General features: G+C 40.6%; 2 protein-coding genes across 2 annotated transcripts; one reads left to right on the top strand and one right to left on the bottom strand.

The window, feature by feature from the left end:
- The first annotated feature begins 51 nt into the window (after window positions 1–51).
- On the top strand, window positions 52–4,238 carry rnf181 (ring finger protein 181). Its single transcript, XM_086076407.1, has 6 exons — window positions 52–147; window positions 436–527; window positions 2,443–2,573; window positions 2,723–2,838; window positions 2,971–3,045; window positions 3,114–4,238. Exons 2-6 carry the CDS (start codon window positions 442–444, stop codon window positions 3,171–3,173), a joined length of 468 nt encoding a protein of 155 aa, XP_085932533.1. The 5' UTR covers window positions 52–147; window positions 436–441; the 3' UTR covers window positions 3,174–4,238.
- A 672-nt stretch (window positions 4,239–4,910) lies between these two features.
- tmem150aa (transmembrane protein 150Aa) lies at window positions 4,911–17,053 on the bottom strand. Its single transcript, XM_086076406.1, has 8 exons — window positions 16,980–17,053; window positions 15,498–15,785; window positions 14,097–14,144; window positions 13,838–13,924; window positions 13,227–13,294; window positions 10,655–10,782; window positions 10,398–10,575; window positions 4,911–7,536 (listed from the first exon to the last, which is right to left on the bottom strand). Exons 2-8 carry the CDS (start codon window positions 15,560–15,562, stop codon window positions 7,235–7,237), a joined length of 876 nt encoding a protein of 291 aa, XP_085932532.1. The 5' UTR covers window positions 15,563–15,785; window positions 16,980–17,053; the 3' UTR covers window positions 4,911–7,234.
- Window positions 17,054–18,768: the final 1,715 nt, after the last annotated feature.

Raw genomic sequence — 18,768 nt, 5'->3', positions numbered from 1 at the left:
AATCAACAAGCCGGCGCTGCAAGGCGGAGCCTGATTGAGTCAGGACTCGATTGCGATGATTGGAGGAAAGCATTACCACGTGATTGATTCTGTTCTACCCGGAAGAATGACAAATGGTTCTTGTTACAAACGATCTCAATTTTTAAGGTAAGTGTCAATCTGTCTATGTGGACTCTATTATGCTTCCATAATTACGAGAAATTTAGCTGCAGCAGTTGATAATTTTTTACAAGCTAAAGGGAGGGGAAATTGTCCAAAATCCCCATGAAACCAAACATTTTAGATCCTGCAGCAATGTTGTTCTTTGAACCACATTTTGACCAGTGACTAAGTTTGAACTCTTCCATATAAATTTTAGTGCATGCGATATTTCTCCGTGTTTTAATCACACGTTAAACTTCAATCGTTTTTCCCTCCCTGTGTTTTAAACCAAAGGACAACATGGCATCCTACTTCGACGAGCACGACTGTGAGCCCACCAACCCCGAGGAACAGTACCGCCAGAACGCTCTACTTGAACTGGCCAGGTGGCGATCTACTTGTCACTCATGAACCGGAAGCAGTTTGAGTATTTCATTAGTTATTTTTGCTTTGAGGTCAATGTACTAGCTCGTTCTTTGTCCTCTCTAGTAGGACGACCTTGGCAGGACAACTACATGTTACTAGTGAAGTAAAATTGTGCTCGAGTTGGCATCTGCACGTTATGAAGCGCCAGATGTTAACGAAATAGTCATAATTATTAGCGCCAATAGTAGCATACAATTGGCAACTTAGTATAGTGATTTTCAAACACATCAAGTACCACCTAAAAATATATAAATGTCCAAGTTCAGTGTGACAAAATACAATGGTGTAGTTTTATTTTAAAAAAGAGTCGGGTTTTATTTATAAGAAATAAATTGAATAAACATGCATGCACAGTTTGAACATTACAGTGTGAAATTGTACTCAAATAATGATCCATTTGAAATATTGTATTCAAATTAAATAAACATTTTTGTGAAACATTCAAGCAAATAGCTCTTAAAAATCGAATGCAATATGTATTGTGCTAAAAAGTTCAATACAAACGGGCAAACTTGCATTAATTCACCACAAACAGTGAAATATTCCAAGCCTTTATCTGTTTCGATGTTGATGATTATAAGAGAAAGACACAAAAATCACAAAATTAGAATACTGTGACAAAGCTCAACATTGTATCCCAATATTGTTAACTAGTTAATGCAAAACAACTGCAGAGATGTTCCGCAGTCTTTAAATTGTCTCAGTCTAGTTTAGTGGGCTGGGAAGACTGCTGACTTGAACATTGTGCAGAAAACCATAATTGACACCCTCCATAAGGAGAAAAGGTCTCAAAAAGAAATTGCATTGCAATTGCTGTATCAAAGTACATGAACAGAGTGTTAAGAAAAAGGTGCACAAGTGACAGGGCTGGAGAGGATGTCAAGCAACGGCGATTTTGAAATCTGGAAGAGTCCATCAGGAGTGGACTGGAGCTGGTGTCAGTGCAATAAACACCACCACATACATGACATGAGCTACAGCTGTCGATTTCCATGACTCAAGCCACTCCTGAACCAAACGCCAGGAGCATCTGTGCAAGGAAAAACCGGTCTGTTCCCCAGTGGTCTCGACTCCCAAGTCTTCTTTTCAGATGAAAGTCAATTTTGCATTTCCTTTGGAAAACAAGGTCTCCCAGAGTCTGGACAAGCACAAAAGTCACACTGCTTAAAGTCCAGTGTGAAGTTTTCACAGTCAGTAATGGTTTGGAGAGCCATGTCATTTTTTTGGGTGGGCTTTCATTCTCCCAACAGGATTTGGCACTTGATTGGCCAGCAAAGTCGTCTGACTTGAACCTCATTGACATTTTGTGGATTGTTGTCAAGATAAAGTCGAGGGAACAGAAACCCTGCAATGCAGACAAATTCTAAACTAGCATCTTGGGCTACAATAACACCTGATCTGTCGTCTCCAAGCCACGCCGCCATGATGTCATCGATGACAAAGGAGCCACAACAAAGTATTGTCAGGGCATATGACTTGAATACTTTTCAGAAGGCCCACATTTCTGTCTTTGTGATCCTTTTTGGTGGGTCACATACGTGAAATATTCTAAATTTGTGAAACACTGGATTTTGTTGTCGTCATTTTGCCATAATCATATATCAATAATAAAAAAATTGAAACAAATAAAGGCTTGAAATATTTCACTTTGTGTGCAATGAACGAATGTAACATTCAATTTCTGAAACAAATTATTGAAATAAATGGACTTTTCCTCTTCACTCAAATTTTCTGAGCAACATGTTTGACTACTAAAACGTTGACATTGAGCACAAATCTGTCGAATAAATGCTCACACGGTTTTCAATTGTCATGGCATATTTTACCATAGCAATCATTGAGCTTTTAACACTGGCTTGTGTTTTGTGTGTGAAGGTCTCTGATGCAGGGTTTGGACTTGATGGACTCGGGGGATTCATCAGACTGGAACCAACGTCTTCCTCCCCCTGCTGCAAAAGTTGCGGTGCAGACCCTCAATATGGTTGTCGTTTCTCCTGAACAAGCAGGTGACACATCGATGTGCACGTAACACTTTTTTTTTTTTTCTGCTGAGATATTCCGCAGCAAAAATGACTTGCCCCATATATTAACGACATACATATTGTACATGGTCAGTGTGGGACCGACCCAGCTGGTTGACTTTTTACTATTGCAGACAAAGGCCTGAAGTGTCCTGTTTGTTTACTGGAGTTTGAAGAGCAGGAGACGGTTCGACAAATGCCTTGCAAACATCTTTTCCACTCTGGATGTATACTGCCGTGGCTGGGCAAGGTACTAACGGCACACACACACACACACACACACACACACACACACACACACACACACACACAATTTTGTTCAGTCTGTTGCAAAGCAGCATTTTATCGAGCGTTTGTTGTTGTCGTTGTTTTTTAACTCAAGACTAACTCCTGCCCGCTGTGTCGACTTGAACTACCAACTGATAATCCAGATTACGAGGAGTTCAAGAAAGACAAGGTGAGTGTGTGTACACGTTTTGTGTATTCGCGCAAGTGTTTGCTTAGTGCGTGTGCTGTGTGATGTAGGAACGAAGAAAACAGAGGGAGCACAGACTGGAGGACCTCCATGGAGCAATGTACACATGACAGTAACCGTTTACCGGTACAAAATATTCAGGAAGTTCTTAACCATCAGTGTGAAAATACACACACATTAACCTTCAATATGCAGCAGTGGCTCATTTTTTTATATAAATATTTCTCAATATATCAATTAATTTATTATATATATATATATATGTGTGTGTGTTTGTGTGCGCGTTTTTCCAATTCATTCCAATCATTTTATATGAAAAGATGTTTGAAAATGTAAACCAGTGATTTTACACTATATTGCATCGCCACAATAGGCCCTATCCAAACATGGATTGTCATGTTTTTATTTCTGTTCTGAATGGCTCATGTGGTGTTTAGTCTGGTTGTATTTTTATTTTATTTTTAAACCTCATGATGGTTTACTGCAGGGCTGATGTACTGTACTATCTTAACCAGGGGGTCTCAAACCCACAGCCCGGGGAACGTTTGTGGGAAGATATTTTGTGGCCTTCGATTTATCATCAAAGTTCATGGCCATCTTATTGCCCTGGGTGTTTTTTTTTTAATCATGTATGGGCTACCGTAGCTCAGGCTCATGCCAGCTGTTGGCGAAATGTAAGTCTGAAGTGACACCAAGTGGAAGGAAAAGGTATCCTGTCACCCAATCCCAGTTATGTCTTTTTCAAAACCTGCCACGAAGGGCAAGGTTGGTGACAAGAAACAGGAGACAATTGTTTTGAGCACAGGGGGAACGTCTTGAATGCACAGAGAAAATTGCAGTGCTTAAGAAATCAGACATTACACAACTTGACATGCTAAGTATGTAAAGGATCAGGGCAAGGAGAGAGCGGACCAAGTCACTAATGGATCAGTTGTAACTTGTACTTTTTGTTTTTTGAATACTTGAACCACTTCTTGGGTGGAATACTTGATGCAGCACAGACACACCCAAACTATCTCCAGCGGTCCCCACAGAAGTTGAGTTTGAGACCCCTGATGTAAAAAATGTCACCATTTGCATGCAAGTGTTTTAAAGCAGAAGTAAGGAAGTTTTGTTTTGATGTATTTTTTTTTTTAAATTGAGACTTTCAAATAAATCCATTTGTTGTACAATTCCCTAAAGTGTTTGACTTGTGACACGCCGAAGTGCCCATCTAGCAGTCCTATAATGCAACATGTTTGCTAGGCTGTCTCCAAGGTAACCAACAAACATTAACAGTCCAAGAACACATTGTCATAATTTAAGATTTTATTTCATATTTGAATATAAATCTGTCAAAATAAAATACCTAAATGATAGACAAAGCGTACATTTAGAGAATGTAAAGGAAACAAAAGTGTGTATTTGATTATCTCAATTAAAGAAAAGAGATGATTCACTTTGAATAGTGCCTGATAAGAGTTCACGCCAGCCACCATTTTGTATGCCGCTTATCGTCACTTGGGTTACAAGTGAGCTGGAGCTGACACTGGACAAGCGGCAGGGTACACCCTGAACTGGTCACCGGCCAATCTCAGGGGAGTTCAAGCCATGTCAAAAACAAATAAATAAATAGGGACTTTTTTTTGCACATTTTCTACAAAAAATAAAAGGTTAAAATCCAGTGTTGAATGTGGCATATCGCACTGATGCCGATACAGAATAATAAATTCAACCCTGTGATGGCTCATACAAGCTGCCTGTAGACGTCACACGCTGTGACTTTGGTTTCAAAATGGTGAACATGGCTAAGGCTCAACACAAAGACTCAAATAAAGGAAATATGTTTCCCTGGCACATATGAGGGATAAGGCCAAATCTCTTTACTGACAAAATTTTTTACACTTCATGAAAACAAAAAAACTAAAATAAATACAACTAAAAGTGGACAACTGGCAGCTTTGAGCAGAATACTGTCACTCATACGTACACAATGGGCTAATCAAACTAACAAATGTCAACAAGGTCCAGCCGAGCTCAAACTGAAAACGAGGACACACTTGCAGCAAATTGAAAAAATTACTGCAGTAGCTAGCAAGTCAATTTCAGTAGATGGCAACCCGTAACAGATGTAGTGAGCACTGGTCGTTACGCATTTTAAGGGTCATTTTGTTGGCCGACACGGACACCGTGCAGTAGGTTTGTTGCTTGACAAAATCAAAGAAATCAACAGTATAATTAACAGCCATTTGTAAAGCGAAAGGTCTGTAACTAAAGAAACTGGAGCAATTTTAGACGGGCACATAAAAGAGGCTGAAAACATGATGTGGCAATCATGTAGTCCTTCCTAGTCATGCCTGTGGCAAATTTTGAGGTCAAAAGGTTAAGTCAGCCACCTTGCTGAATGCTTTTCCTTCCATGACAAGATGGAGGCACTTCCAAGATGACAACGCCAGCATTCAACTGCAATCAATACACAGTACAGTAGAAATAAAAGATGTACAAAAGTGGCGGCCGTGGCTGAGGGTGTAGAAACGGCCGTTCAGTAACCAGAAGGTCGGCTGTTCGATCCCCGCTCTCCCCAAGTCACGTGTCGTCGTGTCCTTGGGCAAGGCACTTCACACACATTGCCTCCAGTGATAGTCACACTGGTCAGTGTGAATGTGTGAGTGCATGGATAATGTATCCATTGTGAAGCGTCTTTTTCTGGTTTAAATAGTCCTATTTGATTGATGTCTAAACAGGAACACTCCAAAGAGGTCCAACTTCAAATTGAAAGCATTCGGATGAGAAACTACGATCCAACTTAATTCTTCAAGTGTCATAATTAAAGCTTGATGGGCAAACAAGGCTGTTAATTGTCGTCAACATTCAGAATTCTTTCGACTACACAAACATCAATTGATTTTCTCTCGTTTGGAAAGTGCCAGCTGTGCAGAAATCCATGAAATGGGAAAGTTTAATAAAACAAGGCCACAGCAGCCAACAAAATAATGTTGTTGTTTTTTTTTTTTAACTCCATCAAGGCAGCCCAGTTGTCCAACTATGGATGGGAGCACCTTACACTTCCAAACACCTGTGGAATGTTGCCCATTAAAAGGGTTCACGGTCCAAGATTCAACTCACCAACTTTGAAAAAACCTACTTCAAGTTGTGCATCATTCTATTTAAGCCCGTAACCTGCTGAGCGGGCGCAGGATTGCGAGGGTGCGCGCACGTAGCGAGTTTTGCTTTTTCAATCGGCTTCAGACTTCGATCAATGTTTTTGCAACACTGGAAGGGGGATTTCCACATTCCCTTCTCAAGGTTTCGTATTTCTCCCCTGATGTTTTTTTTTTTTGCTCTCTTGTGGTCCGATCAAGGGATGTCGATAACATTTGTCAACTGTGGCCATGTGAAACCCTTTTGAGTCTCTTTCGTGATTAAGGCCAATATACGGTAACTAAACTTGACTTAATTAGAAGGAAGCCTGCCAAAAAAGCAACAAGCAAAGCGCCGCTCAGTGAGATACGGGCTAAACACAGACGTTTTCGGGGGTTGGCTTACAGACTAAGGCAAATATAAACAAAGTAAAAACATCATTCCTAAAGTATCACTACAAAACCCTTTTTGCAGACGAATTTAGTGAGACGTCATACAAAACGTTATGCACTGAATTGGGGAGTGAAAGGATTATATTTTGAGGGTGGAAGTGTGTGAATGGATTAAAGCGGAGGTTGAGTCAAAATATTATTTACAAATCTCAACTCAACTCAATAATATGTTCTATGCGTATATCCATATACATTGTTTGGCCTCCGTGGCTCATCTTCCAGCTCATTTTACACCAAGAAACCAACTTGTTTGAAACGTGTAATTACTGTTAGCTAAAACGGGCCAAAAGGCACAACAACAAAAACGGTAGTTGCGTGTGTGCCTATAAGAGGCGTGGCCTCGCGAGTGGCATCATGAACATGACGGGTTTGTCTTAATTTTGAAGTTTTGCGTTTGTTGCGTCCAAACTTGTAATTTGGGCCCGGGTGCCGTGTGTAGTGCGTCACTTTTCGTATGACTTTCTGAAATTCTCGTAACACTGCATTACAGACGGCGGTTGGGTTGAATTTGCTGTCAAACAGAACTAGTCTCTCTCTTGGCATGCTACCTCAGTCATGGTTCCACGTGGCAGATGTCCACGGAGCTCGTCCGCGCCGAGCTACAACATGGCTATGCTCTCGGGGGTGCAGTTGAGATGCGTTGACGTGCTGCTCCCCCCGGGGGACTTGAGACCCTTCGTCCCCCCGCTCAGCGTGGAGTCGCGGGCCCCGGGGCCCAAGATGACCCCCGAGCCGTGGCGGAGACACTGCTGCAGCCCTGCCATCAAAGTCTCGCCGGTGACCGTGCCAAACTCGTAGGTGAAGGTGCCGTAGAAGACCAGGATGTCCACGGTGAAGACCCACTCGCAGATGGCTGCGGCGTGCTGGAGCGTGAAGCTCTCCTGCCAGAAGAAGATGCCGCCTGGGAGGAAGAGGTTAAGGAGCAACGAGGAGACGGGAGCTCGGCGTTCTATGTGGTTTCAAAAAGAAGAGTGACATCTTGAGTGAGTAACAAGTACTGTAGATGTCCTCTATCTGTATTTATCCTTATTACCAAACATAGTCAAAGTCATCACCTTTCTGTCCATTCATAAATTATGTAAACATTACAGCAAGAATGATTTTTGATGTTTTTTAACTCATTCACTGCCTTCACAGCTATAGGCGTCAAAAATGTGAACTATTTCTATTAGTTTACCATTTCCCCCCCCACTTTTCTTAACAAAAGTATGAAAACCTAGGGAAGTTTTTTTTACGTCTCATCTATACAGCGCGGCTTGCCTGCTATCATTTTCTGCCACTCAACCAACCGCGCATGCGCCAGAATTTGTCAAAGAAGGCTCCTCCTATAAGGACTAAGGATGTAACGTTATCCAAACATTATGATATGATATTATCACGATATGAAGGTCATGATTGGGGAGGTAACTAGTGATGCACCGAATATTCGGCCACCGAAAACTTAGCCGAAATAAAATTGAAGCCGAAAGAGGATGTTGTGGTGACAAGCCAAAAAAAACACACAAAAAAAACGCTGCAAGCAAGTGTCTGTTTGAACACCAAACACGGGAGTGAGTGACCACCTTGTGCCCGTTTGTATCGGCAGCTTGATTGTGCACACCGAAGAAGAAGCGGGTCGCTTGGTAAACTGTCGAAAAAGAGAGCGCTGCCGAGTACTGCACTACAGATGAGCCACTCTTTCTCCTGCAGCGCCTTCCATTTTTTCTTTGATGAGAGCCCCTCGAGCGCTTCCACTTTTTCACTTGCAACCTGGTGGCCGTGCTAAATACTTTAGCTAATGTTAGCACTTTTGCTATCAACAGTTTTAAACAAGTAAACGCTTACCACGATCTCCAGTTGACTACAGATCTGTACAGGACGCCGTGTGTGACTTTGCAGTCCGTTCTCAAGGCCGATTGGCTAGTGCGAAGAAAATGTATTTATTTTTAAACGTTGGTGAATATGTGAACGTGCCGATTTTACGTGCGCCGCACCGTGTCCCGCTCCAAATAGCCTAGAAAATGCTCAGTTACTCACCCCGCGTTTGGTGTTTAATGTACCATTCGCCAACATGTCTCTGATGTCTGTGTGGACAATTTATATTGTGCTTTGTTAAAATGCTCTTGCTCAATAGGCCTAAATATTTTATAATATTATAATTTTAATAAATTATAATAAAGGCAAAGATAATAAAAACTGGGCATAACTTTTTTTTCGGCATTTCAGTTTTCGGCTAAGCATTTCTCATTTTCGGTTTCGGACAAAAAATTAAATTTTGTATAAAAAAAACACAAGCTCATACAAAAAAAAAAAAACGTGCTTCTGTACATAACCGCAATGCATATAAACAACCTACAAACTCTAATAACACTTAATATTGAGGCACTTACTTGCTAATGCATGCGCAGATTGAGTTCTTCCACATATTGACTCGGTTCAGAAACATAATACGTTCCCCTTCATCTGACCATTAGCATGGATTTTAAACATAGAAGGGCCAAAACATGTCTTGTGAAAATTAAACTGCACTAAAAAACTCGCCACCTGAGGGTGCTAGAACTGCACAAATGGAAATCAACCTGACTTTTTTAACAGATGTGCTGCTTTTAATATCGTGACATAACAATGATGATATTGTGGCAGTTTTAATATCGCGATATTGCCGTTATCGTTACATCCCTAATAAGGACTTTGCTGTTTTACTTGCAAGTCGTCACCAATATGTTGTAAATGTTGTGTCTGAGAGACATTTAAAACATCTGAAGTCTTGCAGTCTGCTAAATAAGCTACCACAAGCAGGTTAAGACATCTCTCATCCTAATGAAAAGGTTTCAGGTCTGTAGTCACCCAGAGATAGTGATAAGTGTTTACTCGTTTAAAACTGTTGATAGCAACAGTGCTAATCTTAGCTAAAGTATGGCGTTTAATTCAAACAGACACTTTCTTGCAGCGTTTTTTGTTTTCTTCGTTTTTTTGCTTGCGTCACTACAACATCCTCTTTCGGCCATATTCTTTCAGCTTTAATTTTATTTTAGGCGGCAGAATATTCGGTGTATCACTAATTCTCATAAGAATCGCGATTCTCAGTACGGTTCAGAATCGATTTTTAATGACCCAAAATTGATTTTATTTCTATTATTTTATACTATCTTGCCCTTGTTTGTGTGTGCCTTTGTTAGGAGCGCTGTTCATGTTGTACACGATTTGGGCAGTACACTTAGGGGCAGTGTGGTTCCGCACGTGCTGATACACTGTTAAGTTGTAGCCACATTAGAGTGTTGAAGAAAAAAAGTCACGATCAAGTTATGCCAATAAATGTTTGTTGTTTTTTTGCAGCGTAGGAAGAGCAGACGCCGGTGAGTAATGTTAAGATGCTTCGCTGTATACATTCCTGAAACGTTTTTGTACGAATAGCCGTATTTTGAGTGATAAAATCTCCGCGATAGAACACACTAATTAGCATTAGTGAGTCAATGGCGCTTTCCATTGTGCGTTAGCCTTGAGCTAGCTATGTTCGTGAAACAAGCAGTATACTTTTTTTTTTAATTCTTGAATATTTTTTGTTGTTCCTCAAACATGTGTTCTACTTTACAATTCTCATTTCATTATTAGTCCTAAAAAAAAAAGAAAGAAAACAAAACATGGAATAAGTCACACATAAGGTATTTTAAAAACCATCCATCCATTTTCCAATTAATTGTTCATATTTCCTTAATTAACACTTTCAGAACATACACAAACAAAATGTCAACACCTGAGCGTCACCAGGCGAGAAAAGGATACTGAGCACGAGGGAGACCATGGCTCCGAGTGCCAGAGCCACGCGGAAGTGTGCCATCCAGAAGTCAAGGGCGGTGACGGCCACCCGATAGGTGAGCACGCACTGCAAGCCCACGAAGAGCAGCCCTGCTGGAAAGGCCACGCCGGCGCCCACGTAGTGAAGAGACTTGGCATTGACAACCTACCACACGCACACACACGCACACACACATAAGGATGTCCAAGATGTGTAGCTGAAAGTGAGGAAGGAGTGACCTTACCTGGAAATTGCCCACCATGACCAGACCCACTGCGTTGGTGCAGCCCGACACCAGAGCGATGGTGTTGACCCAACAACTGTGGCTGTGTTCTATCACCTGGGCGTAGCGTAGAAGGCACACCATCACCACTGCCGACAACAAACGCACATTTACGTAAAACCGAACAGCAAACACACACACACACCACGCAACAAACATTTTGTAGAGTATTATGTAATGCAATTGTGAAAATCTGCTCCAAAATACATTTTGTTGTATTTAGATATTCACTTAAATTATGTGTAATAAGAGTCATGAAATCCTGTTCCATTCTTTTCTCACAAGCGGCGATAATGTTCCCAGGTCAATTTGAGCCAGGCCGTGTTTCATTACAATGCTGTCAGAAGCAGTGGTTCGAGATACCTCAAAACACTGTCTTATTAACTTAACTTTAAGAGGAACAGTTTGCGTTAGCCATCAGCCGTCGACAGCAAACAGTCAACATTCATGCTAATTTCTGCTAGCCTGTTGATGGTGCTTTGCATTTAATGTTAGCATTAAGCTAATGGACTTTCGTTATTCGTTACACAAAATTATATGATTTGGTTGAATATTTTGGTGTTTAGATATACAATCAATGTTAAATTATTTTTCTTTATGCATCAGTTTTAGAATGAACTTAAACTGTGAGTCCACAAAGAGCTTACGTATCTGGAGAACTGTGTGAGCTAGAGAAGAAACAGGCACTTAGGAAATACTTTTATATAGCGTTGGTCGATACCACTTTTTTTTCCAGAAAGACACCAATACAAGTACAGGGAGTCTTCGAGTTACGAACGAGTTTCGTTCCTACACTGCCGAATGTAACCTGAATATCGACTTAAGTCAGATTTCACTGTTAAAGTTGATATTTACATCAAAATACTTTGTACGGCAATTTTAAAAAACATTTGTACCAACCAATATTCCGTGTCGACATTTATGGCTGACGGACGGCAAAGTGGAGCTAATGGAAACTTAAACACGGAAATGTGGCGCACTCGATGGACGCCCGTTGCTAGAGGTAACAACACAACTTTAAATAACTTTAAAATGGCGTGTTTACTGTGGGGAAATTAACAAAAAAGAAGGCGCTACGGACGAGGCACGGGCGTCGTAAAGTCGAAATGACTTAGGTCGTGTACACAGTAACTCGAGGACTCCCTGTATTCACTCTTATATACTCACCCATACCGATACAAAGTACTTTATGATTCATAAAATTTTAAATTCACACAATGACAGTTGACATTTCGGAACAAAGACCTTTTTGTCTTTCTAGTGCACATGAGGATTCACCAATGAACGGCCAAAGTGTTGCACCAACTACTAACCGAGAAGATTGACACCTTTTTTTGGGGGGGCTTAAAGTATCACAGGCTACAAGTACCCTAGACCTGGAAATAAGGTCAGTATTGGCTCGATCACTGGTGGGTCATAAATGGGGTTTGGTTTATTAAAAAAATAATAATAATAATAATAATAATAAGAGTACATGTAATAAAATGGCTAATAGGAAAGTTTGTTTTAATAATAAGAAACATTAATAATAATAAATAATAGGAAAGTTTGTTTTGGTTTTTTTGGGCGTCATCTCCCCCTTCTCAGTAAGAAAAAAATGAGTGGTGCTCCTGCATGACAGGAAGAAGAGGAGTAATGGAGGAAGGCCATGGAGGGTGCATGAAGAAGAGAAGGCAGGGGAGGGGTGCCGGGGGAAGGAAACTGCATTCATTATTGATTTAAAGAACTCTGGCTATTTCAAGCCCCTCTGCAGCTCTAGACGCTGACATGGGCACCACGCACACACGCACACATTCTGATATGAAAATGACAATGCACCGGCCTCAATTGATCCCAATCTTGTGCCTCTTTTAGATAGCAAGTATGTTGAGCTTGGCATAAACTGAAAGCAGCTAGTCTCGAAAGATTACTAACTGTAACTCTTAGTTCTTCGGGTGTTGTATGTAGAAATTTGGGGGGAACTGAATTGAGGCCATTTTGGAATAAGGCTCAACATAAAACGTGGAAAAAGTGAAGCGCTACAAATACTTTCTGGTTACCTCAATTGAGAGTCAAATATATTCAGAACAGCTTTGGGCATGATGCAATACACTTCTACACCACTTGTGGCTGGTCTGTGTACGGTCTTGCTGGATGTCTCCTACACTAAGGTGGATGACATCATTATCATCATGTGACAATTGGCCAGTTAAGATTTGATTTGAGGCTATTTGGGCAAGTGTTGCCAAGAGATTCATGATTTCAGCCTGTATGAATATGAAGATTAATTTTCAGGTCAGATGAGTTCCATGTCAACGCACCAGCAAAAATAATGCATTAATAATGATGAATTATTGTATGTGGCGGAAATGGCACGCCTGAAGACATAGTACCTTTTGAAAGAAACGACAGGCAAGTCTTTTTGCCAAGCCAAGCAACACTGAGTACTAGTTTCACATTTGCCACATGGGACAAACAACCTTCCGCAAGCTGTGGCATACATATTGCTTCATGGCCATGTTTTGTGTTTGGTTCATCTCATTGACGATCTTACCCATGAAGGCTCCGACATTGCCGATGAGGCTAAACAGGCAGCTTTCAGGCGGAAAAGAACCACATTTACTGCAAAAGATGAAGACAAAACAGGGCTGTTAGCAACACTTAACATACTGTATACAGTTACGGCAAAAGAACATTGATTTGGGAAAGATTTGGTTATTATGGATGAACGAAAATGAACACACACAAAAAAGTAGTTACGTTTTTACTACAAAATGACGTTTTGTCTTGCATACAAGAAACATACTAATACTCAAACAAATAAAAACAACTAACAAACGCGCTCTAAAAATTAATTAACACTAACTAAATTTAAAAAACTAAACTCAGTCAGAACAAAATAAGTATAATGAAAAATCCCAAATCATTATAACACAGCAACGTGACTTAATTCGATCATGTGCTGCTGCAGGCGCAGTGTGAAACTACTTTATGAAATCATAAACTCCTGCGCCTTGCGATGCCTTTCCACACGTTTGCGATGGCATACGAGTCAAAGCGCGAATCAATGATGTCACAGAAGCATCACGCCCGCCGTGTGCTTATCGTGGGCCATGTGGTGACTGTGAGGACATTGAAGAAAGTTTGTGAGGTAGAAAAGCACACCTGATGAGGGGGATGTCCTTGATGGTGCAACAGGTCTTGGGAAAGCCTACTCGGGGCAGCTCCTCTGTGCAGTTCACATTGTAGGACCTGCAGTCGTGACACAAGTCAAGTTAAGTCATCTTTATTTATATGGCGCTTTTAAACAGCCTTAGCTGGCACAGTTCATACAGGAAAACTCTCTAATGTGTTTGGAGAGAATATATGGTATAGATATGATAGCATGTGGCCGCTTTTGTCAAATGACATAAGAATCACTTACCAGTTCTCCACAGGACAAACATGATGATTCATTACGGCCATGGCGTACCTGCAGAGTAAACAACACAAGGTCAAGTGTCATAATGTTACTCAATCAGTATGAACATTATTAGAAGAGATTACTCATTTGAGGTGTGCCCCCCCCCGCCCCAAATATTTTTTTATTTACTACGATTCAGAATCACCTTGTGTCAAGTGTCATAATGTTACTCAATCAGTATGAACATTATTAGAAGAGATTACTCATTTGAGGTGTGCCCCCCCCCCCGCCCCAAATATTTTTTTATTTACTACGATTCAGAATCACCAATATAAAATGTCCCAAAATCGATTTGATTTATTTATTTCATACTGTATTGCCCTTGTTTATATGTGCCTTTATTGGGAGTGTTGTTCATGTCGTACACGATTTGGCCACTTAGGGGCAGTGTGGTTCCACGCATTCAGATACACTCTTATAGCCAGTAGCCACATTAAAGAGTAGAAGAAAAAAGTTAAAATCAAGATAAGTATGTCAAATGTCAAGTACAAGTTGATGTTGTTGTTTTTTGTTTTTTGGCAGCGTAGGAAGAGCATATTCCGGTGAGTAATGTTAAGATGCTTCTCTGTATACATTCCTGCAGTGTTTTGTAAGAATAGCCGTTGTTTTCAGTGATAAAAGTGCCGCGAGTAGCAAGCAAATTAGCATTAGCGGATCAATGACGTTTTCCATTGTGCACTAGCCTTGAGCTAGCCAGATACGTTCGGGGAAAGAAGCTAAACAAAGTGTGCACTGTGTGTAATTCTCTTTGTTTTGAGTGTTTAGTTTTACAGGCAAGTTAATTTAGCCTCAACTGGAGTGTAATAAACGGCTTGAGACAATGTTGCTGACATTGGGCTTTTTCATTAATACTGCGTAATAGCAATAGGAATTAAGCAGCAAAATCCACCCGTTTCTGTTCAACTGAGGGAGCAGCCATTTTGTCACATGCTGTCAACTGAAAATAACATCACAGTTGCTCAACGACCAAGCATGGCTCAGCTTCAGAAAACAGGTGAGCCGTGATTGGTCATTACCTCAGCCCTTAGGCAGAGTGATGTAATTGGCAGTCTCAGCAAGTGACAAAATGGCCGCCTTCCGAGACAGATAAAACAAGGTGGATTTTGCTGCCTAATTCATATTCCACAAATACAATATTAATCAGAATGCCGCATTTAGACTAGTAGGGGGCGCATACAACATATTCATGTAAAAAATCAAAAAAAAATTGGGGGGCTGACTTCCTCTTTAAGTGAAGGTGGGCATTGTCTCGTGTTTTGACAGATACAACAGTCGTGGCAACGATAAAGGCCACTTCAGGCTTACAGTCACAAGTGCTGTCACAGAACACGTGATAAGCTTTCAAGGCATGCGTGCACTCACACTATCCATATTCCCGTGATGGAGAAGGCAGACAGGCTGACCGGCAGGACGATCCAGGCAGTCATTGGGCTGGCAGTGAGCTGGCGCTGTCCCAAGCATGGGGTGAGAGGGCGGCTTCGGGTTGGAGTGGCGACACGACACGGGGGATCAGATGGGGTCGGGTGGGATTGCGGGGTCACAAACACACAGGGGAACACACAGGGAGGGGGAGGGGAGACACGAGAGGACAGAAGGGGGAATGACACGGCGTGTCTGCTCCAGGAACCCTGCTCCAGGAACCCTTTCAACCTGACACAAGAAACAGAAGGGCTTTTACAGCAACTGTACTGTACTTTGACCGACTCATGTAACTAAAATTTCTCAACCACAATAGAATGAATGTATTGTTATAACTCTCTTTGTAATGGTAGAATATTTGCCCCAGCTCTTGTTTAGGTGATCGCATATTTTGAAAGTGGAAGTAAAAGTTGCAAGCACACAAAAACATCTTTCATGTGGACTTGGTTTCAACGGTCCCCCAGTGGGTCTACTATAACACTGCTACTACTTCCTGTGCGGCACCTTGACATGAACAACTCACAAGTGGGTAGTTATTTTCTGTATCTTGATGGTTGGAAACCTTAAGCTCTGTAAAATCATATTGATTGTATTGCTAGATACTTCCAAGTTCCAACACTTCTGCAAATGCAGCTTTGGTTCAGTAATTACTGACTTGGTGGACTTGTGTAAACCAACACTTCTAAAGACTTTTCTGAAAATCCTCAATACTCCATGATAACACTTTGTAAGATATACTGTAGTTCAGTTACTACAAAGTGAAAACTCCTACTACAATAATGAACTTACTTACTACATTGTTAATACTCCCACAGCACCAATCCCAAAACGCACAGTGGTGATTGTGTAAAATTATGCCTTTCGCATAACATACATCATAACGAATGACTTTTATATTTAGTTTTGAAGGGAGCATAAACCAACTAATGATCGGTTTACTGCTCCTTCAAAAGTGACACAGGTGACGAGCAAGCATCATAGTCATATGACACTCTCAGTAGAGAAAAGAAAATATTCTGCATGCAAGCAACACGGAGTGTGCATGTCCTTATTTATTTGTGTTGGGGGCCACCATAAATACAACTCGGAGTCGACCTGGGCTAACTACATCCGACACCGCTTGGGTTAACTCACAGAATACAGGCAAATTAACTTCATGGACGTCAAACGTGAATGCAGCTGCGGGACGAGTAGAATAATATTCTTGAATTGTCCCGTCTGCTCGAATGAACCGCGCAACTGTTAGCCGCGTTAGCTTTAGACATCGCCAGTTCTAGGGTGCACTTTACCGGCTGGTCTTTACGCTCGCCCGCATGTTCGTTTCCGTTAACCTTCGAGATGAGCCACTCATAAACAAATTAAGTAGAGGACAAGTATGCAGATGGTTCAATGCAAGTGATAGCGTATTCCTGAATTTGTACCTACCACCAGCCTGCAAGACCCTCACCGCACACCAACAACCTTGGTCTCCCTTTAGAAAAGCGCTCTTTCTCAGCAAATCAAGCGTGCCACAAACTAGTTTCCGTTTTGTCATTTTCAAAATAAGACTTAAGGAGTTGGTTCTAACGTTTCCACGTTCATCTATTTTTGTTTTGTTTTTTAAATTAGTTTAAGAAAACAACCTTACATAAGTAGCATTACAGTATCATGCCTTAGTAAAATTAGCACTGCATACAAAATTATATATCTGTTAAGTAACATATCGTATGACTTTCAAGGTGGCCATCTCCTGAGTTTGAGGTTGACAGCTGGTACAAGACAAACAACATTGTTACAGCTTGCAATACGTATGCAGTGAAACAATAAACGCCAGTGTCAAAATGGCAGTTTTGGCAATGCTTTTATTTTTATACAATCACACATATATTGGATAGTGTTGAAATGTAACTTTACACTCGTGGTTCGGCCCTCAAAACTGTGGGCCACTTCTGCATTAGCGATTCCATCTGGGGGCGGGGGGGGGGGGGGGGTTGATTAGTCTTTTTGTCCTCCATTTGTAAAACTGTTATGTTGTGTACCTTGACCATAGCTGCCATTCGTTCTGTGTTAATTAGGGACATATGTTAAGTTTTACTTCTTTCTCCCCTCTTTCATTTTTTTATTTTAATAATTAAATAAATTAATTAATCAAATTAAATGAAGAAAAATGAGACTTCAGAATCATCTATAATCTATGGGCCATTTTCATATCATTTGATCAATACCATTTACAGGCAAACAGGCTGAATGCCATTTGGAAAATCAATCAATTTTACTGATATAAATATTTGAATTTGAATTATTAGCAGTTGTTATCATTCAAAAGGTACCGTCATATTAAGTAATGAAAAAAGTATTATGAACACTTTTAGAGCCAAAATGTCTTTACCATTATGCATCCTATGTGAAATTTCATGTTTTCAGAAGATGCTAATTACTTTTTTAAATATACAGCATAGGACTTTTCTCCTATTGCTTAATATGCCTTTTGCACGAAAATTAACATAAAGTCAGTGTCTTAAGAGTTCCTTTTTTGGGTGGTTGTTTTACAAATAGTCATTTACTGTTAATACCGGTGAAGGAAGCTTCCTTATGTTGTTGCAATAGGCAGGATGTGGCAGCGAGTTTGCATTCACACAAGAGCACACACCAAAATAGTTTTTTTTTTAATATGTTTGAATTTGTGAAAGAGTTAGAACAATTACACGTCTTTACAAATATTATGAATGTACAACGACATGAGAGTCATTGATTTATAAGATAATTTGTCTTTTATTTCCTAAAATCTTTAATAATCTATAAATTGTTGAAAAAAAGGACCTCATGCATTCTTGTTTCAGGATAGGATTGTATGAAAATGATCTAAATATATTGTTTTATAGTATGATACTACACATTATGTAATTTAAAAGTGGAGTCTTTAGTTTTGTGTTTGTAACCAACCAATTCAAAATGTACTCCTCCCATGGCTCAACCCCCACTCTTCTCGTCAACATTGCGCCTGCCTTCAGCGACACGCCCCCCTGCTCTGTGATTGGCTGGACGGGTAAACATAGACTTTTTGCCCACAAACGTCCCTCTCATTGCAAAACACAACAAAATGGGAAAATACAGGCTGGGGTGGTGGTGAATGATGACAAAATCACCACCACACATTAACAGAAGCCCAGAGGTGTTGATTGAGAAGGATCAGTGTTTAATACGTGTTTATTTCTGAGTGAAAACTAAAGACCTC

This window comes from Leptonotus elevatus, chromosome 5, assembly GCF_054856555.1.
Source record: "Leptonotus elevatus isolate MCC_2025b chromosome 5, RoL_Lele_1.0, whole genome shotgun sequence".
NCBI lineage: Eukaryota > Metazoa > Chordata > Actinopteri > Syngnathiformes > Syngnathidae > Leptonotus > Leptonotus elevatus.
This window is presented reverse-complemented; position numbering and strand designations above follow the sequence as displayed.